The sequence below is a fragment of the Dendrobates tinctorius genome, unplaced genomic scaffold (genome assembly GCF_039654945.1).
Source record: "Dendrobates tinctorius isolate UK_male_01 unplaced genomic scaffold, ASM3965494v1 ptg000084l, whole genome shotgun sequence".
NCBI lineage: Eukaryota > Metazoa > Chordata > Amphibia > Anura > Dendrobatidae > Dendrobates > Dendrobates tinctorius.
Genome location: NW_027361752.1, coordinates 6,884,959 through 6,910,433, shown reverse-complemented (window position 1 = coordinate 6,910,433; position 25,475 = coordinate 6,884,959). Strand labels below are relative to the sequence as shown.

General features: G+C 44.6%; 1 protein-coding gene across 2 annotated transcripts in view; it reads left to right on the top strand.

Moving 5' to 3' along the window:
• NSUN3 (NOP2/Sun RNA methyltransferase 3) overlaps positions 1-24,971 on the top strand; it is an 85,061-nt gene extending 60,090 nt beyond the window's left edge. For both annotated transcript variants that reach the window (XM_073584419.1, XM_073584418.1), the window contains one exon: positions 24,613-24,971. In XM_073584419.1, coding sequence (XP_073440520.1) covers positions 24,613-24,871 — 259 coding nt within the window. In that variant the 3' untranslated portion in view covers positions 24,872-24,971. The remainder of the gene's footprint in view (positions 1-24,612) is intronic.
• Positions 24,972-25,475: the final 504 nt, after the last annotated feature.

Genomic DNA, 25,475 nt, shown 5'->3' with positions numbered 1-25,475 from the left:
TGTGGGAAGCAGAAGAGGTGGTGGGTGGTGGAGTGGAGGGTTGGGCAGGGACTGTAGGAGCAGATGATGTTGATGGCAAGTTGTATGGGGAAGGAGTTTGGTACGGGGCAGGTTGCTGGAAGTGTGGAGATGTCTGGTACGGGGCAGGTTGCTGGAAGTGGGGAGATGTCTGGTACGGGGCAGGTTGCTGGAAGTGGGGAGATGTCTGGTACTGGGGAGGTTGCAGGTACTTGGGAGTTTGCAGGTACTGGGGAGGTTGCTGGTACTGGGGAGGTTGCTGGTACTGGGGAGGTTGCTGGTGCTGGGGAGGTTGCTGGTGCTGGGGAGGTTGCTGGTGCTGGGGAGGTTGCTGGTGCTGAGGAGGTGGATGGTGCTGGGGAGGTGGATGGTATGTAATAGGAGGGGGAGGATGGAAAGTGGCTGGAGGGGGTGTAGATGTAATAGGAGGGGGAGGATGGAAAGTGGCTGGAGGGGGTGTAGATGTAATAGGAGGGGGAGGATGGAAAGTGGCTGGAGGGGGTGCAGGTGGAGGAACTACTGTGGTGGGAGGAGGAGGTTGGGAGGTAACTTGCTGGAGAGCAGCGTGGCATGAATGCATTACATGCATCTGCTGTGCAGGAGTGAGCGTTTCCATGCGCTCCACAACAGACCTGAAAAAGGTGTGGTTTGGCGAAGATCTTGCTTCTGAATGCATGGTTTGCAGAAGTGTCTTCACCTCCAGAATGCTGGAGTTGATCTGCTGATAGCCTGCGGAGATTTGCTCTGACAAGACTTTTAGACAGTTCTGGAAAGATGCATTCAGATGCAAGAACTCTGGCGCATAAGTCTTTTCCTGACCCCTCTGCCGCTGCCGCCCAGTACCCGCAGGTGTACTAGAGGTGGCAGGGGCAGAAGGGTGGGGTAAAGGGAAAGCGATCTCCTCACCAGCAGCTTCATGTAATGTAGGCGGCCACGATGCTCCTGTGCTGGTGGATGGGACAGATGGGTCGAATGTGTGGGAAGGCTGGGAAGGTGCAGATGTACCGGGGCGGTCGAAGTGTCCCTCGGTGCCGGTCTCCTCAGGGATCGCCTCAGAAGGGTCCAATCGTGCAGGCTCCCGAGTGCTGCTCACCGTGCTGTGGAATAAAGAGAAAAAAAAAAAACAATTAAAATACTGACATGGTATGGCCCTGGCTGAAAAAAAAAATTTACATCTAACATTTTTTTTCACATGTGGTGTGTAATATTTACCTTCTAGTGACCATTGTTTCCCGGAGGAACGACAGGGCTTCTGCGTACTTGTACTTGCTCCTGCGTCCTCCAGATCCACTCGGGGCCCGCATCTCTTTATTGAACTCCTTCTTGAAACGATCCCTCACAGACCGCCACCGATTCACAATTCTGTTCCCTGAAACGAGAAAGGACAAAGTGGTTAGTATACAACATCAGTGTTTCCCAAACTCCAGTCCTCATGGTCCCCAGGGGTCATGTTTTCAGGATTTCCATAGTAAATAGAAATCCTGAACACATGATCCGTGGGGACCACGAGGACTGGAGTTCGGGAAACACTGGTTTACATCAAGCAACCGGTACTGTATATACTTACGCTCTTTAATCTGGGCCCGAACATCGAGGTCCTCCCAGCGGCCCACAAGGAGCGAACAGATTTCCTCCCAGAGTCGTCGGGTAACGATAAGGTCAGCGTGGCGGCGGTCAGCCATATTCCAGAGCGGCTCCCTTTCTCTGACGAGATCGATGAGGTGGTCCACATCGAGTCCTCCATCCTCACCGTCAGAGTCGGGAGCACGCTGTGAAGGCTGTTAAAGAAAAAGACAAAAATAACATAATTAGCCTCCACAAAAGAAATGAAATAAAAAGTGCAAAAAAACAAAGCAAAAATATTTATACTTACACGCTGGTGACCGCCGCGTTGCTGTCGCCGACGACCCTGGGAGGCACTGCGAGGACCTCTTGGCCGAGCACCAGATTGGGAAGACTAGAGAAGAAAACAAAAAATGTTATGTCTTTGGATGTAGGCATTTGTTTGCTGTGTGTGGTCTGCAGAACATTGTTTTCTATGTGTTGTGTGTAGTGTGATGTTGTGTTTCTGCATTTGATGCAAAAAACTTACCAATTGTGAGCCCACTCCAGGTGTCTGTCCACCCCTTCCTTCTTCTTCAGGGAGCTCCTCTTCATCTTGTGAATCCTGTTTTGAAATAAAAGGCAATGAATAGACATATATTACAGAGATGATGGATTTTGGAAATAAAAACTTACCGTCAAACGCTGACGATGCGAGGGAGGGCTCCCAGATGATGATGTGCTGTCTTCCTGGTGGCCACACTCCATGCCTGTGGGTGGTGTTCCAGCTGCTGCCATTGCTGCTGCTGCTGCTGCATCTATTGGGCGGCTGTTGAATAAAGAGAAACAAAGGGCCAATGAATATCTTGATATTCAATAGCCCTAGTTTGGAGGAATGGGGGATTTGATAATTACCGTCTTTCATCTGCTGCTGGCCTCCCCTCCTCAGCATGTTCCATTTGCTGCTCCATTTGGGGTGGTGGTGGTGCTGATGGTGCTGCAGTGGTCTCCTGCCTTCTCCTGCTTCGCTTGGTTGCTTTCTTGGGTGGCATGTTGGGTGTGGCTGTGGGTCCCACTGTCTTGCTTTTATATATGTCTTGTGGGCAGAGCTACTGAGCATGCTCAGACCAAAAAAACCGGATCCGGCCACCGGATCCGGCTTTCGCCGGATCAGGCGCATTGCGGCGCTCATAGGCTTTCATTGTGTGAAAAAGCCGGACGTGCCGGATCCGGCGTGTCCGGCTTTTTAGCCGGAGACAAAAAACGTTACAGTAGCCGTTTTTTCCAGACGCCGGATCGCGACACATTGCCGGATCCGGCGCAAACCGGATGAAACGCATGGCCATCCGGCGCGATCTGGCGCAAATGCAAGTCAATGGGGGGGAAACCGGATCCGGCATTGCATTTCGCCGGATCCGGTTTCTGTCAAAAGCGCCGGATCGCACCTGACGGCGAAAACCTGATGTGTGAAAGAGGCCTTAGCCTATATCAAAAGAAATATTTATAAAGGGATTTGCTAACCTGATACAGTTGTCTGATACACAACAGTTTTTGAGTAGACCGCTGCCGCCAATCCACAGGTCGCCGGATCAGATTGGAATGATGAAGGAAATTTTGTTGATTTTCAGCGCTGCTGGAAGTATGATGAAAGGATCCAGGATTCAAGGAGCTGTATTATTGCAGTTTAATTATCAACGCGTTTCGAAGTATAACACACTTCTTCGGGATACATCTTGCGATTTCATTATCGACGCGATTCGAAGTATAACACACATTGATAATAAATCCACATCTGGTTGTATCCTGAAGAAGTGTGTTATGCTTCAAAACACATCAATAATAAAACCGCAACAATACAGTTCTTGAATGTCCTTGGTCTCCGTAGAGACTCTCAGGATGGTTTTAATAAGAACTGGTATTTTATATGCCATTGTAAAAAAAAAAAAAATGATGTAGTTAATTGTTCTAAAAGTATGGCCTTTAAATATATTTAATGAATTTAAGACGATAATAAAGTTAGAAAACATTTATGAGCAGGGGGAGATTTGCACGCAATTTGTGACATTTTTTGGCACAAAGTTTAATAAATCTGTATAGAAGTTTTTGGACACACCACAATGCTTCTCCAAGCATTTTTGGAAATCAAAACTATTTTTGGAGCTCAAAACGCCAAAAACCTTTGTAAACAGTTTTATAAATGTGACCAATGTTCTTTACCAGGAAGCATCCATTCTTGTTATTTATTTACTTTGATGAGTTCTTCGTATGCAAGGAAATTAGGCTAAACTCATACCTGTATTGGAGGATCTATGCTGTTTCCTTTCCTGAATCAATGATATTTGAAGGGGAAATTATCCCAATTGGTGTCCGTCAGTCACCAGTAGTATCCGTCATGTGGTGAATTCTAGTAGATGGCTCCTAGTAGGTTTAAATAGAGCCGTGGGGTGCTTACACATTGCGTCTATGCACCCGTTCAGTGGCCTCGTTGAGGTTTGGGGTTTACTTTGCTCAAAACGGAGTTTGGACATATGCACCGAAGGGGCCGTAGACTGTAATGGTGCCGGAAAAGCGACCGTGCGCCGTGACGTGCATCATTTTTCAGGCATGTACACCTACTGGAGGCGGTGGACACCCAGATGTAGTAGACACGCTGGTCCCTGCTGACAGCTGCCCCTGAATCTCACAGTGGGTATGATAGCGTACTTTCTTCTTCTCCTCCGTTTAGTCTCCAGTGTGGCGAACAGTCTATGGAGCAGGATGATTTAGGCATTGAAAATATTTCATAAACCGGGACATAAAAGCCGCCGTGGATTTCTGAACAATGGTGATTTTTTTTCCCTTAGTAAAATGAAAAATGCTGAGTTCAAAGAACATTCTGATTGATCTGCGAAATACCTGAGCGTCTTATTGGGGTAATGCATCATGTCATTTATTTCTTGGGGAGGAATCAATCACAAGCCTTAGTCCTCCTTTATAATTTTCTCACTCTGGATTTGACATGAAAAATCAAATCTGTGATGCTGTAGGGAAAGCTGAAGCATACATCATCGTTACTTGTGCTAAGCCTCCATGTTCTGCAGACGTGTCACTGTGAATATCTCTTCAGCTCCATGATGGTGCTGATCGTTATCCTAAGGTATGACGCCGCTGCGGAGGTTGTGGCCCTGTGTGAATACACGCTGGAAGGTCTGAAGGTGGAAAATGAACCACAAATTCTAATCAGTCATTGCCATGCTAAACCGAAGTGGATGCACTGAAATCCCAATAATCCGACAGCATCTCTGGAGATCCCAATTAGCAGGATTTGACAAACCACTATCTATCTATCTATCTATCTATCATCTATCTATCTATCTAGTACACAACCCCTGCCCTTCACTGCAGGTTATCGCGTAATGTTCTGCATTTTCTTTTCAAAGCAAAGCCGTTCTGCAGCAGTTGTGGTGTGCATTATACAATACACACTACTCCATTATATTTTCATTATCCAGTAACTGACGTATAGCTTTCCCTGTCTCTTAAATATATCATCGGAAGATTGCCTGCTGTATAAAAAGTATCGTTTTATTATTTTCTTCTTCATTAATTAAGAAATCTGCTTCTTTTTCCTTCTGAACTAATCTTCCATTTTTACAATTCTTAATGTATGGGTAAAATCTGTCTTCGGTGACTACAGATTTTTTCCATTACTGAGTCTATTGCTGTGAGATGACAATTGGTGCTCATAAAGTTCTATGATGTTCCAGGAGAGCTTGCAGTAGAATGTCTGTGTCTGAGAAGGCCGAACTTTTAAATTCCTATTTTGCATCTGTTTTCTCTCAGAAAGGAAATGTAACATCAACTGTTCTTCACTGTCCTATTAAGGGAATAGAAGAATCCAGGATATCTATAAACAGAAAGATAGTGAGGAAACACTTAGCTAACCTAAATGAATTCAAGTCTCCAGGTCCAGATGAATTACACCCCAGAGTGCTGAAGGAGATAGCAGAAGAAATTTTTGAACCCCTCTCCATAATCTTTGAAAATTCTTGGAGAACAGGAGAAGTCCCAGAAGACTGGAGAAGAGCAAATGTTGTTACTATCTTCAAAAAGGGGAAGAAGGTGGACCCAGGCAAATATAGGCCGGTGAGTCTGACTTCTATACCAGGAATGATCTTTGAACAAATTATTAAACAACATGTATGTCAGTACCTGGATAAGAATGAAGTGATTAAACAGAGTCAGCATGGGTTTGTAACTAATAAGTCATGTCAGACTAACTTAATTTCCTTCTATGACAGAATCACTGATTGGGTGGATCAAGGAAATGCTGTAGATATAGTATATCTTGACTTCAGCAAAGCATTTGACAAAGTATCTCATACAATCCTTATTGAAAAAATGACTAAGTATGGAATGGACAAGGCAACTGTTAGGTGGATTCATAACTGGCTTAGTGATCAGACCCAAAGAGTGGTCATAAATGGCTGCACATGCAGTTGGAAGAATGTCTCAAGTGGGGTACCACAGGGCTCTGTCCTGGGCCCTGTATTGTTCAACATCTTTATCAACGATTTAGATGAAGGAATTGAGGGTAAACTGATTAAATTTGCTGATGACACAAAGCTAGGAGGGATAGCTAATACTAGAGAAGAGAGAGAGAGGATTCAAAAAGATATAAATAAATTGGAGAAGTGGGCAGCAACTAACAGAATGGTTTTTAACAGGGAAAAATGCAAAGTACTACATCTGGGCAATAAAAATGAAAAAAGCATATACAGAATGGGAGGAATAGGCCTAAGCAACAGCACATGTGAAAAAGACTTGGGTATACTAATAGATCACAGACTGAATATGAGTCAACAGTGTGATGCAGCAGCAAAAAAGGCAAATGCAATTCTAGGATGTATTAACAGAAGCAGACAGTCTAGATCACGTGAAGTCATTATTTCCCTCTACTCCTCTTTGGTCAGACCTCATCTGGAATATTGTGTCCAGTTTTGGGCACCACATTTTAAAAAAGACATCAACAAACTGGAGCAAGTTCAGAAAAGAGCAACCAGAATGGTGACCGGTCTGCAAACCCTGTCTTATGAGGAAAGGTTGCAGAATTTGGGATTGTTTAGTTTGCAAAAGAGAAGACTGAGAGGAGACTTAATAGCTGTCTACAAATATCTAAAGGGCTGTCACATTGTGGACGGATCAACTTTATTCTCATTTGCACAAGGAAAGACTAGAAGCAATGGGATGAAACTGAATGTGAGGAGACACAGATTAGATATTAGAAAAAACTTTTTGACAGTTAGAGTGATCAATGAGTGGAACAAGCTGCCACGAGAAGTGGTGAGTTCTCCTTCAATGGAAGTCTTCAAACAGAGGCTGGACAGACATCTGACTGGGATGAATTAGCGAATCCTGCTTTGAGCAGGGGGTTGGACCAGATGGCCCAGGAGGTCCCTTCCAACTCTACGATTCTATGATTCCAGCTCCTCCTCTCCATAGAATCCAGTAATGGGAAAATCTGTGTTCACTGAATGCAGATATTACTTATGAATTCAGAGTGAAAGATCAGTCCATGAGGAAAAAGAAGCAACATTTTTCTGATAAGAATTATTACAATTTTTCATGTGTACTATTAACTTACGGCATAAATTTTTTAATTTCGGTTATTCTTTAAGTCACATTTTATGTTAAATGCATTACCGTATTTCAGATTTTTTTGTATTTTTTCACATCACTGTAGTTTAAAAAAAAAAAAAATCATGCAATATTCAGCCTGGACGCCGTCCTGTTCTATACAAGGACAGTAACTCACTTGGGCTTTTTGTTTTGTATATAAGTATTAACTGAGCATGCTCTAATCTGCACAGAGGGAGGGAGAGGTAGAAGGTGAGTCAGTGCATCAGTTATTGTGGATGATGGCTCCTTTATCTACTGTATATGGAAATGTTATGTCACTGTAATCCTGACGGAGATGATAATGAGGCTGCTGAAAAAGTCTTCTGTACACAACTGGAAAACCAAAAGAAATGAAAGTTGGTGTACATGCCATGTGTAGGTGCATGTTCACACTGTTGCCATTAAAAAGACAAAACCCAAGATAGAAACAAAATGAGCATAAACCCTGCTGTAAGTAAGAAGCAATAGTCCGTATAAATAACATAAGGGTAATTAGTAAACACTGTTGGGAAAAAAAACCCGGCATTCTGCAAAATCGGAAGTGACGGTGATTTTCAATGGGGGCCGCGTCCGTACACCGTGAAAAGGATCAAGCAGGCTCGATCTTTTTTTTACGGCCATATGGCACACGGCGCACCGTGGAATTTTTGCTGGCCGATTTTGCGGCCCAATAGAAATCTATTGGGGCCGCAAAAATGGCCAGCAAAAACGCGGTAAATGTAAAAGAAGCCTTAGTGATGAGCGTCCATGCTGGGATAACTTGTTATCTGTGTCTTGTAGTACTCGGATGTTATGTTCGAGTCCCTGCGGCTGCATGTTTTGCGGCAGTAGACAGCCTCAATACGTGCAGGGATTGCCTGTTTGATAGCACCCGAGCATGCTCGGATTACACGGGATCCCAGCACGTTCTGTCCCTAATCACCATCATTAAAGCATAAAACCCAACTGTGCTGCACAGCAAACCCTGTGAAGGGCCAGGTACTTGGCTTCTTCTTTTACCCAGTCCATTGATTGATTTCTTTCAAAATGACTAGTGTGGAATCAAGCCCAAAGGATGAAGTACAATTTACAATTGCTATGGATGTATACTTCCCCTAAAATGTAGTGGGAAGAGTATAACGAAAAAATGGGTACGGAAGTGTGGGGAGCAGTCCCGAAGTCGGTAACGCAGATCCGGTGCCAGAGCCGAATCTAGACGTAATCAGGAAAGCGGTAGGATAACATTGGCATATGGTAATATAGAGGGTGATTCATGTAGATAGTCCATCGTGCCAAGAACAATCCGAAAATGGTGATCAAGCGGAGCAGGAATGCAGTACCTTAGAGAGTGAAGCAGAAGAACCAAGCAAGCCAGGCCAGATAAGGAGTCAATAAACAAGTCACCAACAGCTGGGAAACCAAAGCCTAACTAGACATAACATCCCTACTCTTGGCAGTGAGACCAGTGTGTTCCCAGTTTAAATATGGCCCCAGTCCTCTGACTGGCAAGGCGGCCGCGCATTCAGCATCTCATGTCTTTGCATGGTTCTGCAAAGATGCTTTATTGAGCCTTTACGAACAGTCCGGGAGTGTAAAATGGATGAATTTAAGGGTCAAATCGCATTAATAGAATTGTGCTTTATGTCAGGGGGCGATGCGCTCCTTTATAGTTCTTTTTTTCAGACGTATATTGGCGTTTAATTTTCAGCACAGATCGTTTTTAGAGGGCAATGGCTGAAAGCGACACGTTCTGAGGAAAATGGAACATCAGTCTTCATTACATGTTACATGGCAGGGGGATATATTGGTTTTCCATAGGTGAGGTATAAAATGTCAGTGTCGGGGCAGCTCTGTTCGATATTGTCTGTTAGTTACATACGTTTTTCATGTGTCTTCTAAATCTGCAGGAATTTTCACTATGGTTTTTGTAGTCTTTGAATTTTTCACTCATCCTGTTATTGTCATGTAAAATTGTCTCCTTGTTGGGACAAATTAATCCCTGCTAGTCCTGGATTAGCAGATGTTACTGTCTCAGACCTACTCGGGGGATGTTGTCAGTCAGTCCGTGTTCAGTGTTCGTTAATAGAAATGTCTCCTGCATTCTCTCCACCAGTTTAATTAGTTAATTAGTCATTTATTTCAGACTCATTAGATAATATAATAGATAGAAAATCTGCAAAGCACAAATAATGTAATCTCAGCCCTAAGAAATGACGAGGTGTGTCCGTTCTGTGTAGCTTGCTATTCACTGCCTGTTGTCAAGTGTAATCCATCTTTGACAGCAGAGACGCTGAAACACACAGTAAGGCCCAGTCTTTGACTTTCCGCCCCTCTTCTCCTGATTGTCAGTTTGCATACAGGCATAAGTGATATGACTTTCAGTTTTGGACAAGCCTGCCTATGGACAATGCAAAGATCTAGGCATGCCTGAGAAAGGACGCTCTAGCACCTGTACTATTGGACGAATGATGACCAAGAGTAATTGTGCACTCAAAAATAGTGGATGTAAAGTTACAGGACTTGAGAATTGGAGCAGTTTTTGAACATATAAAACTGGTATGTGCAAACCAAGCTGTTTTAACTTGTGGAGGAAGAGTGCTTATTAAAGGAAATGTCAAATGCCTGAAACTGTGCAGACCTTTAAAAATAGGAGAGCATGGGGGGAAGAAGGGAAGCATTCAGGGGACTGAAAAACACCAAAGGAGTGTTTTAAAGGGAACATGTCAGCTGATGCTTGCTGCCCAAATCGGGAACCGAGCTGCGCTAATGTCTAGTCATACAGGCGGGTCTCAGGCGCTTCTACCCACCTCCTGACAGTGATCTGGGCAGAGGCTGGCCAATCTCTGTCAGCGGGTGGGGAGAAGCTGCCAGGGACCCGCCTGTAAGACTAGTCAATAGCGCGGCTCGGTTCCCAGCTACTGTTAAAAGTATCTTTTTTTCTGAAACGTTGAGATCGTACAGCTGGTGGCTGATACATGTGATGCGTCCTGGGGGCCGCGGGGTACTCGGAGCCGGGCCCGTCGGCTTCAATGGGAGACGGTGTCACAGCAGCTGGGACCTGGTCCGTGGCCCCAGGCAGTCAATGGCTATAGTTTGTGGTGGGGGTAATTAAGGAGATGAGAATAAAGTTTATAGTTGAATACATGACGCCACCTGTGGTAATCTGGTCAGAGGTGACCAGCGCTGCAGTGTTGCTTCTCTGGGATGGATGTTGGGCGCAGCTGTGATGTTGTAGCCCTCCACAGGTAGGGCTGTAGTCCCAGGGCAGAATAGATGTAGTTGTTAGTAGAGTTGGTAGATGTGGAGTGGAGTGAAGGAGTGGTACAGGAGTAAAATGAAGGACACAATCGCATGTAGTTCAATGGGCTTTACTCACTGTCTGGTGCACACAGACGCCCGCTTCGGTACTGAGTCCTCCAGGTTAGGGGTCTAGTAAACTTCCAGGAAGATGAGTACACCCCTCCAACACTCCCTTTCAGTATGTTCCTTTCTAGGCCGTCTCACTGTGCTGATTTCCTCTCCTTTCTCCCTTTCCTGCCCCTTCACAGTCAGTGTCCCAGGCTAGCTGCCACAGATCCTGTCAGAATTCGTCACTCAGGCGGTTCCTTGATCCTATATGGCTGCCTTTCTGGAAAGATAACTGTGGGATTCGCTGTGGCCCATACAGCAACCACAGCTGTCAGCTTGCTAGTTAAGTTCGTTGTTTACTTCGCTAGGCTAGGGGCTGAGACCCTTCTGCAACCTATTTTCTTCTCCCACTTGATAGTAATCAGCGTGGGACTCTAGAAATTCCCTTCTTTCCTCTCCCGGTAGCTTCTCCTCCCAGCCAATCTATCCGCCAGCTCCTCCTGACAGGAGCTGCTCCAAGCGCATCCTTCCTCCTGCTCTATCCCTGAGTGGACTCTCTCAACTTTCTTCAAATCTCCCACTCTTTCTCTAAGCTCCTTCCACTCGCTGTTCCCATTGGCTACTCTACATCACTCCACTTTCTAAGCTCCTCCCCATTACCTACCTTCCCCACTAGCTCCCAACACCCTTTCCTAGCCAGTCTGGTATGAGGCCTCCTCCTGTAGGGTACGCCCAGGTGCCCTGACTAGCTAGTGTGTGTGTGTTGAATGCAGTGTTAAGAGTGTGGTGAGGTGCCCCCATTTTACCTGGTCATGAGATACCACACCTCTGGATGAGATGCAGTACCTCTATGGCGACTGGACCCGCAGGGGGGCCAAATTTGCTGTTCACGGTTCAGGCAGCGTGTATTAAAGGAAACCTGTCATCAGTTTTGGCCGATGTAAGATACAGCCATCACCTTTCAGGGCTGATATACAGCATTCTATAATGCTGTATATCTGCCCACAACCCGACCTGTAAGAGAAGAAAAATAACTTATTCTACTCACCTGCGGGGCGGTCCTATCCGAGGGGTGTCGCTCTTCTTGGTCCGGTGCCTCCCATCTTCTTACAATCGCCGTCCTGCTTGCTTCGTGCGGATGACGCATCCCTGCATCATCCACACAGTCTTCTCGGCACCATGCTCCTGCGCAGGCGCACTTCTTTGCCCTGAGGGCAGAGCAAAGTACTGCAGTGCACAGGAGCCGGGACTCTTTGACCTTTTCCGGCACATGCGCACTGCAGTACTGCAGTATGCCTGGTCAAGAGCGCGGTGCCTAGCACACTTTGTCGATGATCATCCACATGAAGCAAGCAGGAGGGCGGCATCTCAAGCAGATGGGAGGCGCCAGACCAAGAAGAGTGACACCCCTCGGACCGGACCGCCCCGCAGGTGAGTATAATAAGTTATTTTTCTTCTCTTACAGGTTGGGTTGGGGGGAGATATACAGCATTATAGAATGCTGTATATAAGCCCTGAAAGGTGATGGTCATAACTCGTATCGGCCAAAAGTGCTGACAGGTTCATTTTAACTGTTACCCGAGTATCCCAGACTCCTCTTCCTTTCCCTAGGTCCACTGCCCTGTATTGTGCTCCATGTTGGGTTTTGCAGGTTGCCCGATGTGGATCAATGGCTTCATCTCCCTAGACTTAGGGGTACTTCACACTAAGCGAGATCGCTGATGCGTCACCGATTTTGTGACACGCCAGCGATCTCGCCAGTGATCTTGCTGTGTGTGGCACGCATCAGTGACCGCCCCCCCCCGCCGGGTGTCGCTGATCCTGCAGGAATGTCCTGGGACATTTTTTGATCGTTGGTCTCCCTCTGGCCAGCACGCATCGCTGCGTGTGACAGCGGGAGACCAGCGATCAGCGAGCTCCCAGCGCTGTAAGCAGACGCTGGGAGCTGGTAGCCAGGGTAAATAGCGGGTAACTAAGCGCGCGCGTCGCTTAGTTGCCCTCTGTGTACCCTGGATACCAGCGTGCTCGCGCTGGGAGCTGGTATCCAAGGTAAACAGCGGGTAACTATGTGCCTCGCACGCTTAGTTACCCGCTGTTTACCCTGAATATCAGCTCCCAGCGCGAGCACACCGATATCCAGGGTAAACAGCGGGTAACTAAGCGACGCGCGTGCTTAGTTACCCGCTATTTACCCTGGATACCAGCGTCCTCGCTAGTCCTGATCGCTGGTGAGTCTGCCTGTTTGGCAGCTCACCAGTGATCATGTAGCGACGCACCAGCGATTCTGACCAGGTCGTATCGTTGTCGGGATCGCTGGTGCGTCGTTTAGTGTAACGGGACCCTTATTTAAAACCCAAGAAAGAGACACACCCGTGTCTTGGGATGGAGTCTCTATACCTCTATGCTTGGTGCACTTCTGTGCTTTACGTGCTTCCATCCTTGCTGGGTTCCACTTTATTGGTCCTGTTTCTCCTGAGGTTCCTGAGTGTGCCAAGTCCTCGCTGCCCACGTGCATTCTATCATCTACGCTGGGTTCTCAGTGCCTACCTGGGGCATAGAGGATCCCCCTCACCTGGTGAGCCTACTACATCTGTTCATAGGTTGTTGAGTCCTCTTGCATTTCTGCTTTATTCATTTTAATGGAGCAGAGAAGACACAACCCATTGGCAGGCATGGCATTGGTTTTGGAAGAAGGCAGCCGTTTTTTTTTTTTTTTATCTGTCTCTCTACTATCATATATCTCTTATTTTTATCATCAATATTTTATTATAGTGTTTTATCACCTTTTCTGCCCTGCCATGTAAAGATAAAGTATACCTATCCGGTACTTCATTGTCCTTCTTCAATACAAGCTGGATCTGAAGCCAGACTTACACATTTTATTTGCAATTGCCTTCGAGTTTATGAACGTACTCGGCTGCTGCACGCGGAAGCAGATTGAAATGTTTTGTGTTGGAATAAAACTGAAAAGGTAATTGGGAAAAAAAAAAGTAACATTCCTGCCGCATTGGAAAGCAAACAAAATAAAGCCGTGAAAATGAGCATTAAACAAATAATTGAAAGAAAGCTTTGAATTGCTGCAAATAGCGGCCTTTGTGGAAAGTGCAATATTTCCTACAAGTTTATGAGCTGTATCGTGCTTGTGTACAGTGCAGGTAGTGATGGCATGAGAGCGGGCAGCGCGCCCTGTGGAACAGAAGATGGCAGTATTGGCACAGGAACACGCTCTAATTAATGCAGTTGGGACTTGGCCGGAGTGATTCGTTTCAACTTCCTTTTAACATTGAAAATGGTTAAATTATGGTATCATTAAATCTGACTCTGTTCTCCGAATACGCATATCTGTTCTTACATTAGGGCGCGCACTATATTCAAGGAGCCAAAATACTAAGGAAGGAACATAGGTATTTTTATGTAAAAAGAAAAGTCTTTTTGTCTTTTGTTTTCTTGTTTTTCTTAATCTCTTCTCCGTTTAAAGCCATCAGCTCTTCTCGTGTCATTGGCTGCGCGTGGGCATGCATATTTTATCTTAATAGGGTGCATATATTAAATAGCAAGTTGCAGGATGATTTGACATTGAAGTGGTAATATATGAATGTGGGTGGAAAGTGACGGCTCAGTATTTTAGGAGATCAAAGTATTGCTTGAAGATTTAAAGGGGTCGACAACTCTGTCCATGTGGCCCATTACGGCCTATGGATATTAGAATGCAGCCCTGTTGGCCAAAGTGGAGAGCCTCTCTTGCCATGGTGGACTGATCCAGGTTATTTAATCATGGCTTCTCATTCATTTAGACTAGGTCACACAACCACAAGGCATACATTCACAAAGTTTGTGCACCCTGTAACAAATATAACTTGCACTGGAGTCTGCATTGAAGTCTTGCACAACCCGCGACCAAGAGTCCAACAGGTTGGAAATTTTGCAAGTGTTTTTTGTGCCGATCAGATTGAAAATCATGAGATGCAGTATCCCAATGCGATCTTCTTGCCGAGCGATCTTAATCCTTATGGACTTGGTGTCATACATAGCTGAGGAAACAGGACGATGGTCAGAGATCTTTCATCAGAGAATAGGTCGAGTCATTGTTTAATAAAGTCAACCTTCAGGTCTCCCTACCCTCAAGTAGATCTTCACCCAAATTTCAATCTAGAGCAGAGATCCCCGATCTGTGACTCAGGAGCCATGTGTGGCTCGCGGGCCCAAAATATGAGGCTCACGACTGTCTGCTAGCTTGGGGCATTAGCACCAGATCTAGCAATCAGCTATGAGGAGAAAGTCTCCGTATGGTGAGTATTTGTGAGCAGCCCCACACAGAAGAGTAGATCTGAATGTGTGAGTAGTAGCAGGGGCGATCAGGGAGATAAATATTGTAAGCTGGAGATCGGATGATACAGTTAGAGGAGTGCTTGAAGCTGGATGCAATAGTGTGGTGATTTATGCCTCATATGGAAATACCAAGTGAGGGTAAAGTTGGAAGCCTCGGATGTAAGTATGCTGCCTATATGGGAATGGGCACAATGCCTCTATTTGCATTCTGTGAGGAAGCTTTTCCTGCCATCACACCGGTCATGATGGGTACCGGGTGTCACTACTGTGGGGGTTGTGGGTGCTAGATGTGGCTGATGGCCATCTCTCTGAATTCAGTCTGGCTCTCAAGGTAAAAGCCATTGGAGATTTAGCTCTATGAGAGTTTGATTCCTATGGATAAACTCACTATACACTGTGTGCATAATTATCAGGAAAGAAAGGATTTGGACCATCAGGCTGAAGCGCTACCACCACAGACACTGAAAATGAAACTATTAAGACTGGGTAAAGAAATAGCTGAAGACAAAGGTTTTATAGACTGATTAAATGAGAGTGACTCTTGATAGACCAGATAGATGGGTCTGTGGCTGGAGCAGTAATGGCCACAGACCTCCACTTCTACTCAGACGCCACCAAGATGGGCTGGTATTATCAGGGTACGTTCCCACGGTCAGTAAACGCTGCGTACTGGACGCTGCGTACACCCGCAGCGTCCAGGTGTTACAGCATAGTGGATGGGATATCAAGGAATCTCATGCCCACTATGCGTGCACTAACGCCCGTGGCTCACCTGCAGAGACGGACATGCGGCGCGTCTTTCCAGACCGCAGCATGTCAATTTATCTTGCAGAGATAAATTTCACCCATACAATGTATTGGACACGGTGAATCCGCACGGTTTAGTGATCGCATGCGGAATCGCCTGCGTACAAAAGCCGGCAGCACTTTGGACACAGCGAACATGGGCTGTGTCCAAAGCGCTGCCAATTACTGACCGTCTACATGTGCCAATTACTGACCGTCTGCACATAGCCTTAAAGATGAGCTAGTTGGACTTTTTACAATAGGGAGAGAGGATGCCTTGGACTCTTTCCTCACTGCATTTTTTGCTAAACTTACTTGCTGTTTAAAAAAAAAATGTTTTCGTGTTTGAAAACCAGAGGCCGTTGATGGATGCCGCACAGTGACCTCCATCACTGGAAGTCACTATATATAGCGCAGTCTGACGTGCTATTCCATACGCTACAAAGGCGAAAAGAAACTTACATGTGGACTTTGTAGTGAGGCATCACACTTGGCCTACATACAGTGGGGAAAAAAGTATTTAGTCAGTCAGCAATAGTGCAAGTTCCACCACTTAAAAAGATGAGAGGCGTCTGTAATTTACATCATAGGTAGACCTCAACTATGGGAGACAAACTGAGAAAAAAAATCCAGAAAATCACATTGTCTGTTTTTTTTTCATTTTATTTGCATATTATGGTGGAAAATAAGTATTTGGTCAGAAACAAGCAATCAAGATTTCTGGCTCTCACAGACCTGTAACTTCTTCTTTAAGAGTCTCCTCTTTCCTCCACTCATTACCTGTAGTAATGGCACCTGTTTAAACTTGTTATCAGTATAAAAAGACACCTGTGCACACCCTCAAACAGTCTGACTCCAAACTCCACTATGGTGAAGACCAAAGAGTTGTCAAAGGACACCAGAAACAAAATTGTAGCCCTGCACCAGGCTGGGAAGACTGAATCTGCAATAGCCAACCAGCTTGGAGTGAAGAAATCAACTGTGGGAGCAATAATTAGAAAATGGAAGACATACAAGACCACTGATAATCTCCCTCGAATGATCACAAGAACGGTGAGCAAAAATCCCAGAACCACGCGGGGGGACCTAGTGAATGAACTGCAGAGAGCTGGGACCAATGTAACAAGGCCTACCATAAGTAACACACTACGCCACCATGGACTCAGATCCTGCAGTGCCAGACGTGTCCCACTGCTTAAGCCTGTACATGTCCGGGCCCGTCTGAAGTTTGCTAGAGAGCATTTGGATGATCCAGAGGAGTTTTGGGAGAATGTCCTATGGTCTGATGAAACCAAACTGGAACTGTTTGGTAGAAACACAACTTGTCGTGTTTGGAGGAAAAAGAATACTGAGTTGCATCCATCAAACACCATACCTACTGTAAAGCATGGTGGTGAAAACATCATGCTTTGGGGCTGTTTCTCTGCAAAGGGGCCAGGACGACTGATCCGGGTACATGAAAGAATGAATGGGGCCATGTATCGTGAGATTTTGAGTGCAAACCTCCTTCCATCAGCAAGGGTATTGAAGATGAAACGTGGCTGGGTCTTTCAACATGACAATGATCCAAAGCACACCGCCAGGGCAAAGAAGGAGTGGCTTCGTAAGAAGCATTTCAAGGTCCTGGAGTGGCCTAGCCAGTCTCCAGATCTCAACCCTATAGAAAACCTTTGGAGGGAGTTGAAAGTCCGTGTTGCCAAGCGAAAAGCCAAAAACATCACTGCTCTAGAGGAGATCTGCATGGAGGAATGGGCCAACATACCAACAACAGTGTGTGGCAACCTTGTGAAGACTTACAGAAAACGTTTGACCTCTGTCATTGCCAACAAAGGATATATCACAAAGTATTGAGATGAAATTTTGTTTCTGACCAAATACTTATTTTCCACCATAATATGCAAATAAAATGAAAAAAAAAACAGACAATGTGATTTTCTGGATTTTTTTTTTCTCAGTTTGTCTCCCATAGTTGAGGTCTACCTATGATGTAAATTACAGACGCCTCTCATCTTTTTAAGTGGTGGAACTTGCACTATTGCTGACTGACTAAATACTTTTTTTCCCCACTGTATGTTCTCCATGTTCTTTGTCTCAGTTCCTGTATATGTTTTCATATAGTCATGTCCCTAGTGCCCATTTGGGGCATCCCTACTTGTTACACACCTCTCTGCGCCCCTCCTTTAACATCCCTCTCTTTAAATTGATTTACAGAAAACAGAATAATAGACTAAATTGCTTCATAAAACATCTTTCTGGTTTGTAACATCACACATTTCACAAGTTGACAGATGTTAGCCAAAAAAACTCTTTGTGCTAATGTATAAATTAGAAATGTAGTTATTCCCACAATGAACAATTTACACAGGTAGCATAATTTAGCAACTGTCCCATTTATCTAAATGGACGGACATACAGTAAATCCATGTGCTTGCTGCAGAGACACCTCCATTCAGATTCTTAGTACACGTTCACACTGTCAGTATTTTACCTCTGTATTTGTAAGCCAAAATCAGAAATGGAACAATCAGTGGAAAAGTATAATAGAAACAGGTGCATCATTTTCACAAATACTGATATAAAATACTGACCAAATACTTAACGTGTGAATGTGGTGTTGACGGAGTCTATCCATACAAAATGACTGTGCAAACCAAGTACAGGCTATCAGAGCACCATTGGTGTAGCCAAACAGTTCCGTGTATATTCCCACATATATCTATCTCTGCCTTCCTCTGGCTCCAGTATATCCAGATTTGTCAATCAAGGATGGTGGGGCGGTGGTTTTCGTGGAGAAAGATAGAAAAGTACCTTGTGTATATTCGTGTATAATCAGAGTTTTTCAGCATTTTTTGTGCTCCAAATGCCCCCCCTCAGATTATACACAAGTCATTGTCCCAGAAGACAGCGGAGGAGGGGGAGCGCGGAGTAGCGGGTCACAGGAGGCCGGAGCCGGCGGTTGCAGCTAAAGTCTGTGCTGCTGCTAAAGAGAAATTAATATTCACTGCACTGGCAATGAATATTCATTTCTCTTATAGTGCACTCAGTTACAGACCTGCTGCTGGGTTCCAGGCCTGCTGCGCTCTCACGGGTGCCCACTTATTAAGGTAATGAATATTCACCTCTCTCCACTCCCATAAGTGTGGAGAGAGGTGAATATTCATTTGGTTAATGAGCCGGGACATCTGATTGCTCGGCCGCAGGAGCTGCTGGCACCAGGACAAGATGTTACGAGGCCATGCAGGGAAGGTATGAAGGATGTTTATTTTTGCTTATGCTTTTCTCATGGGGGCCACGCATACAAGGATAGGGATGAGGAGCCTTGCAAGCGAGGATGGAGATGAGGAGCCATGCAGAGGAGGATGGGATGAGGAGCCATGCAGAGGAGGATGGGGATGAGGAGCCATGCAAACAAGGATGGGGATGAGGAGCCATGCAGAAGGCGACTTTCCTCAAACTTGTGTCATGCTTCTGTGTTAATGGGCTCAAATGAAAAAAATAAAACACTTGGCTTTCCTTTTCATTCTGTCTATTTGTTTATTGATTATCACTGATAAAAATCATGGATGTTTTCAGGGTTTTTCTACTGTTAGGGGTACTTCACACTAAGCGAGATCGCTAGCGAGATCACTGATGAGTCACCGATTTTGTGACGAATCAGCGATCTCGCCAGCGATCTCGCTGTGTGTGGCACGCATCAGCGACCGGGTATCGCTGATCGTGCAGGAATGTCCTGGGCCATTGTTTGATCGTTGGTCTCCCGCTGGCCAGCACGCATCGCTGCCTGTGGCAGCGGGAGATCAACGATCAGCGAGCTCCCAGCGCTGTAAGCAGACGCTGGGAGCTGGTTATCCAAGGTAAATAGAGGGTAACTAAGCGCCACGCTGTTTACCTTGGATACCAGCGTCCTCGCTTGTCCTGATCGCTGGTGTTTGACAGCTCACCAGCGATCATGTAGCGACGCACCAGCGATCCTGACCAGGTCGTATCATTGTCGGGATCACTGGTGCGTCGTTTAGTGTAGCGGGAACCTTAGAATAGCGGTCTCTCCAAAAATAAGTCTGCTGAAGGAATTAGAGGCGTAAGCGCTGTTCACATCACATGGGAAATAAACTTAAGGAGTATTCGCTAATTCTATTTTGTTACCATATAGTGGAGTGTTAAAGGGTCTTTCTGGTTTCAGGAACCCCCTGTCCCCATGCACAAGTAGGTATAAGAAAACAAACTATGCTTTAATAACTCTCCTCTGGTTCAGTACCGAGTGTCTTCCGCTGCTTTTATTGACTTTGACAGCACTGCAGCCAATCGGTGAGCTCCGCAGCCCCGGGCCGCACTTGCCGTCTACTCAGGCAAAGCCTAGGGACATGGGCTATCGGAAACCAAAAAAGCCCCTTTAGGAAGCCCATTGTATAAGAAAGTACTGTCTGCATACCAATATTGTAAGTAAAGCCTCCTACAGAGGCCAAAAGAAAGCACACTTGACCTCCGTGGTGAAAGGGAGCCCATGACTGGTATATAAGCTGAGAGAGTTGCCTGCAAATATGCTGAACGTGTTCACACAATGTGACAATAGCTTTAGTGATGACAACTTCATTTACACCATTAAGGTCATTGAAATCAATAAACTTGTTAATTAATTGAAATGTTTTCAAATTTTCTGTACATGCACTGAGATAGAACAATGCAGAATCACAATCCTTGTGTGAACAGAGTCCAATTACGTGCGATCATCCCATCTTGCTGTCTTCCTCCATTATGCATTTATTACATTTACTAGAAGAACTTATTTAGAATGGATAAGCTGAACTTTTCATAGGGCTGAAGAATCGTGGAGGTGAAGTAGGAATCAATAAAGAAAAATGGAGGAAAAAACGACGTACAACATTCTTGAGAAAGAGAGGAGGTTATTACAAGGCATGAGAATTGTGTCAGTGGTCTGTCGGCCAGAACGGAGGAGAGGAATCTCCTATATGATTTTACTCTTCAATATATGCTTTATGATTTACTATGGAAAAGCATATTGCCACCGATGAGCTAAAATGTCCCAAATGTAAACTCTGTGGTCCCGAGACGTTAAGGCTGATGTTTAATACGCCAGCCTTACTGAAGAGGGCCCTGAAGTAGGGCCCCAGAGCTAGAAACGTTGAATAGACAGGTGCTGTTAGCACATTTTCTCGTGAATTGACACCATTTTTGTGCCATAGATTTTATGGTGCTTTGTGGTGGCCATTGTTGCTATGGTTCTTTGCCTATGGAGTGGTGTGGCTTGGATCTATGACGGCTCTACCTTGAACATGTCTGCTATGGGCACCAGGTTGTTCCCCTAGCTTGTGCGCTATTGCTCCAGCCATGCATCGATACATGGCTGCACACCTCAAAGGTCAAGGACCCTCAAAGAGAATCATCGTGACGTGGAAGTAAGATCATACAGTCTGATCAGAATGTTAACTAAGAACCGCATGTTCAGTTGGTAGAGGGGAGGAGGGATAGGGTATATCTTCCCAAGCACTGGGGGTTTAACCGCTGGGACCCCCACCTAACCTAAGAACCAGTTATTTCCATCACAGCTGGAGCGGCAGCTTGCATGACTGACCACTACTAAATTCACACAGGGGCCTTCAGAGCCATGGGTTCTCAAGTTCAGTGGGAGTCACAGCGATCAGACCCTCAGCGATCAGGAAGATATCCCCTATACTACTGATATGGGATAACGTTCTAACTTGAGAATACCCCTTTAAGTTCAGCTATATTCTAGCAATGTCAAGCTGCTTATTGTCTTTCAAGCACCACTTATTGCAGCACTGGTGTGTTGTCACGAAGTTCCCTGCCCCTAGTATTCTACTCACCAGCCACCATCTTCATCTGTTATCGGTGCCACACTGATCATCTGCAGATTGTGACCTGCCGGATGGCTCCAGTGTCCAGAAGTTTTTGAGAGCCAGAATGAAGCCGAACGAGACTCTCATCGACTTACATTGAGAGCTTGTGATTATCTCTGACTTCTGGTAAGTCAGAAATTGCAGTCACAAGATGGCAGATCAGGACTGGAGCGGTGTCGGGAACAACTGAAGATGGCGGGTGGTGAGTATGTTATTAAGAACAGGAAACTTACATTAGTTGCAACACCTACACTACTGCAGCTGTGACAAATAAGTTGAAAAACATCCAACTGAGTGTGATACTTTGCACCTTGCTTGTCGCGTTACCGTAGATGTCTCAATGCGACCCACTCTCTTGTATGGTGCTGTAATGTAGCAGCGGCACTGAGAAAATTTCCGTCACACAACAGCTGTTAAGGCCAAAGTTGACAAGTAGCTCTTCATATTCAAAATACCGCGCCAAAAGCTCTTTTAAGACCTCATGGCAGGCACAGCGTGCAAAATAAATGAAAAAATAAATAATGCAAGAGAAAAAGAAAGTTTGTTCAGCTCACCCCTTATTGTTCTCTTGAAACACCAAGAATCCGAGCACGGACACATCTCTGCCAGAACGTCTTTGAATGCTTCAAATGAAAAAATGTCCAGCTCCAGGAGTAAAATCCAAAATCTTTATTAATATCAATAAAAAATTGACATGGCTGCTATGATCATCTCGTCAGCATTTCTTAGAACAAGCTTACCGCATGGGGATAGCCCAGGGAGGCTCTGTACGCGTTTCGAGCATTGTGTGCTCTTAGACTCAGAGTAACCTCATGGAGCTAACTGAGCAACATTTCAAGGTGGTACACAGGTGAACAATATTAATACTCTTCACCTGTGTACCACCTTGAAATGTTTCTCAGTTAGCTCCTTGTTCTAAGATATTCCAACGAGATGATCATAGCAGCCATGTCAATTTTTTTTTTATTGATATTAATAAAGATTTTGGATTTTACTCCTGGAGCTGGACATTTTTTCATTTAAAAAATTAACCAAAATTAAAATGGGGAAAAAAGCGTGTATGAATAAAACAAAACTAAAAAAAAAAAAAAGATGTTGCTTGTCTGAATAAGTTTCTAGCTCCACCCCTGTCCAAAAAACAAAATATGTCCAAGATATAAAAATATAATTTCTACATAAAGAGGAATGCAATTTATATTCTTTTTAGGAATGCGTTTTCAAAAATTATAAAGTGAAAAATAGACACACTTCCTATTTTTCTTTACATTTTCCCCTAACAGCATCTTGGACAGAACACATACATAAAAAACGGATGTCTTATTGAGGCCTTCTACATAGCATCTCAGTCGCATCTCTTCATTTTTATTGCAGAGCTCCAGTACACCAGATTTTCGCATTTGGTCCGCCATATGTCAGGCCAACTAGAGAAAAACACCATTGTTTGCAGAGAGAAGCTGGAGCAGCCCCCGTGTGACGGGATTGGGAGCTTTTGGCTTTTCTACTTACACTTTTGGCTAATATGCTGTATCTTTTTCCAGTTAACCATTACGTTGCTCTCTTACTCTTTACTGGTTACTGTCGATAGCGGACAGCTTCCGAGCAGAAGGATGAGCGGATCACTCCTTTTAACCGCTTGAGGGTTTCTGAACCCAGGAGCTGTTAAAAGAGATGACATGAGATCTAACGTGCACAATGTCGTTTTGACATTTGCCGTGCGCTACGTTCATTTTACAAGATGCTTTTGCTGCACTTTTTCAGCAGATTCCGTTGAAAATCTTCCTGAAAAAGACATTGTGTGCACACGGCCTTAGGGTCACCAAACTAATTACATTGTTAAAATCCTAAAGAAGAAGGCAGCACTTCAATATGGTAAACCAAGTTTTAATAGCCCATGTGTACATCTGTGATGTTTGAGCACAAATAAGCCTTTGTCAAGCCCTCCGTTCAGCCAAAACATTATATGACTAGGTTATACTTCACTGTGTATGGAGACACCGTGCCAGGATAGGATACTACTCCATATATATATAAGAAAGATATAGAATGCGGCACTCTTTATAGTTGTCAGAATTTATCATTAGGGAACATATTCCTATACCATACAGCGCTGTTCCATGCAGTATTCTGTTTGCAATCCGTCGGAAGAATGTCTTGTTGACCAAAACGTAATTTTTTTTGTTGGATTACCATTCTGATTAAATTCCAATTATAATTTCTTACCAGATTCTATTTCCTCCTTAAGCCAAAACATTGGAAAGTTCCCATTGCAAATATACCACAATACTTTACGTTTCAGTGTCTTGTGAAATTGACCACCCCATAGGCGCGGAGATCAGCCACAGGCACGAGCGGCCGATGGCCATCAAAAGTGATGGCCGCCATTTACAAGCCTTTTAAATGTTGCTGTTCTGCTTGACTGTCATTTAAGAGGTTAAACTGTCACGATCAGAGCTAGCCCTAATCGCATCAGTTATTCTTAGATGCCGGCTGTGTAACAGAGACGGCATCCATTCTTCATTCTGCTGGCTCAGCTTCTGAGCCTGCTCCATGTACTGATGATGCACAGCGTGTATAGTGGCTGCCACCAAGGAGATAATGTATATTTCTAGACTGAAATTTATATCCAGGCCCTGCCCAAACTTCCCGCTAAAGATCTATTTGCTCAGATTGGCTGCAGAGTTTAAGTGCAAGCTCACCGGACAGATTTTCCGTACAATGGCTAGACCATCCGAGAGGGAATATTATATATTTGCTGCACATATACCGAAGTGTTCTGCTTTACACATTTAGCTCTGGAAGTCCCTCATAGTTTCTTTTCCGTTAGTGGAGCAGGATGTAGCATTATCCTAGATGGAGAAGGTGCGTCTAGGTGACATTATTTGCTTGCTAAGTTCTTTGCTCCAAATTGAAAGACATTCAGCACCAGGTCCGCTGTCTCTGAGGGTCAGGCTCCCACCATTACAGTTTGGAGCATAAATTTGTCAAATAATGGAATTTCCTCCCTGACCTTGCGTGCAGGATAATCTCTTTTTTATAACACTAATTTGTCTTTGCTCTTGTTTCTAATTACACACAGGTCTGCGATCCATGCCCTTCGTCCCGGAGGATCAGTAGTGTATTCTACGTGTACATTATCGGAGGCAGAAAACAGTGCCGTGGTTTCCAATATCTTGAACTTATGCCGAGATGTCATCCCGGTGGACCTGAGTGACATGGCCAATACCTTATCTCACGAGTTCACCTTTGCAGCACATGTAACTCATGGACTTTTAGTTCTTCCACATACAGGAAAAGCCTGGGGACCTATGTTTGTATCTAAGTTTATAAAACTATAGTTCAGCCTCTCGTTTTCAGTATGAATTAATTTTGGACACTCAACTAACCTTTACTTAAAGGAGTTGTCTAATGAAAAATAAATTAGGAAATTGAAAAAAAGTAGTAACATATTACTCATCCAGAACATGGACGCCAATGCTTCGATTATCCCCTTTCCTTTGCTTACTTTTTGGAGATAATGACGTGATGTAGGGTTTCATGTCCGCTGCAGCCAATTACCGGAATTAGGAATTTTGCTAGCAGGTAAGGAATTTGACCGTGGACCATCAGAAAATTGGCACAGGAGTGACAGGGAACTATCAGGTAAGTATTGTGGGTTTTTTTCTTTATTTTAATGTTAAAACATTTTCTGCAGCTAGCTGAATTGATTGAACCTTTGCTTACCTCCCTGATGAAGCCATTCTGTGGCGATACGCTTGGGAATTATCTTCCTGCATTGACTTTACAAGGATGATCTTTTTTTATGTGACAATTGTCTCCTAACTTTTTTTTTAATTAATTTTATGCCTCCATTTTACTATTTGATATTGCATTATCTCTTCATGCATTTACATTTACGATTTAGGCTATGTGCACACGTTACTGAATCAGCCGCGATTCCGC